Source organism: Chiloscyllium plagiosum, chromosome 42 (assembly GCF_004010195.1).
Source record: "Chiloscyllium plagiosum isolate BGI_BamShark_2017 chromosome 42, ASM401019v2, whole genome shotgun sequence".
NCBI classification, from domain to species: domain Eukaryota; kingdom Metazoa; phylum Chordata; class Chondrichthyes; order Orectolobiformes; family Hemiscylliidae; genus Chiloscyllium; species Chiloscyllium plagiosum.
Window position 1 is genome coordinate 15,986,228 of NC_057751.1, and position 1,793 is coordinate 15,988,020.

The 1,793-nt window shown below is 48.8% G+C and overlaps 1 protein-coding gene across 1 annotated transcript in view; it reads right to left on the reverse strand.

Annotated features, from left to right (window-relative positions):
• LOC122542981 (serine/threonine-protein kinase 10-like) overlaps positions 1-1,793 on the reverse strand; it is a 52,952-nt gene that overhangs the window by 8,831 nt on the left and 42,328 nt on the right. The window contains exon 14 of the mRNA XM_043681126.1: positions 899-1,132. Within this exon, the coding sequence (XP_043537061.1) occupies positions 899-1,132 (234 nt within the window). The remainder of the gene's footprint in view (positions 1-898; positions 1,133-1,793) is intronic.

Consider the following 1,793-nt stretch of genomic DNA (forward strand, 5'->3'; position numbering starts at 1 on the left):
ACGGGAGGGAGAGAGACAAGGGGTAAAGACAGGGCAGAGAGATAAGGGGAAAGACAGGGCAAAGAGGTCAGCAGGGAGAGAGATAGAGACAGACGGGAACAGAGACAGGGGACAGAAAGAGACAGGGGAGAGAGATTGGGCAGAGTGATAGGGGAGAAAGACATAGGAAGGAGATGGGGAGAGAACAGGGAAGACAGGAGATATGGTAAACTATCCAGACAGGCAAACCAGCACCATTGCCACATGTGAGCATTTAAAACATTTGTGTGTGTGTGTGTGTGTGAGTTTGCGTGTGTATGTGTTTGCGAGTGTGTGAATGTGCGTACCTGTGTGTGTGTGAATGTGCGTGTCTCTGTGTGCTTCTGTGTGTGTTTCTGTGTGGGTGGGTGCAGTGTTCTGGGAACACTCTTGACTGACTGACTGATCTCTGTACTTCATAAGTTGTGTAATTTCAAACTCTCCTCCAGCTGACCAGTGTGCTTTCAAGGCACGAGTACTGCAACGCCATGTGAAATTCCTCACCCAGCCGTGGGAACCGCCTTTCTGCATTTGTTGATTTGAAATCCAATCTCTGCAACTTCAAGACATCGGAGCAGAATAGGCCATTCAGCCCATCGAGTCTGCTCCGCCATTCCTCCGAGATTCTGCCTGACCTGATAATCCTCAACTCCACTTGCCCCATAATTCTCAAATCCCCTTTCTGATTAAGGATCTGTTTTCACATCTCACCCGAGAGTAATGGACTTTTCCAAACCTTTGAGTGCACAGCGCTGTGTGACAACAACAACAATCATTTATCAAGTTAGTGCCCCACTGTCTGTGTTGGGGGACTGCAACATCGGCTGGTTGACCTGGATTTAGATGGATCTGATTACCCTTTGGAGCTGCGAGTTCTCACCTCTCTTGAGCTGCTGTCCCCTCATCAGCCGCTCAAAGTCTGTGGAGGATATTTTGGTCTTCCGTTCCTGAACAATCATTTGAAGTCTCTCATTCAGCTCCTGTTGTTGCTTCTGGATGAATTCTTGTTCCTGGGAATGACGCAAAAGTAACCCTAGTGATGCAGACTTTGAGATATATGTACAAATAGATCTTAATGTCATTTGTTTTGAAGTTAGGGTTTTTGAGTTTTGAACTAGTGACATGTGCGTTTCTCAGTGTGTGGGGAAACGTTTAACGATGAACCTGTTGGTACCCCCAGTCATGCAGGTGAAGTTTACAACAGCATGAAGGAGCCAGCCTGGGGACAAATACTTTGGGACAGCCTTCCCACCATGTTTTACCTAGACTGGGATGTTGATAGGGACAGTGCAGAGGGAGCTTTACTCTGTATCAAACCCCGTGCTGTCCCTGTCCTGGGAGTGTGTGATGGGGGACAGTGTAGAGAGACCTTTACTCTGTATCTAACCCTGTGCTGTCCCTGTCCTGCGAGTGTTTGATGGGGGACAGTGTAGAGAGAGCTTTACTCTGTATCTAACCCCGTGCTGTCCCTGTCCTGGGAGTGTGTGATGGGGTGACAGTGTAGAGAGAGCTTTACTCTGTATCTAACTCCATGCTGTCCCCGTCCTGGGAGTGTTTGATGGGGGACAGTGTAGAGAGACCTTTACTCTGTATCTAACCCTGTGCTGTCCCTGTCCTGCGAGTCTTTGATGGGGGACAGTGTAGAGAGAGCTTTACTCTGTATCTAACCCCGTGCTGTCCCTGACCTGGGAGTGTTTGATGGGGGGACAGTGTAGAGAGAGCTTTACTCTGTATCGAACCATGTGCTGTCCCTGTCCTGGGAGTGTTTGATGGGG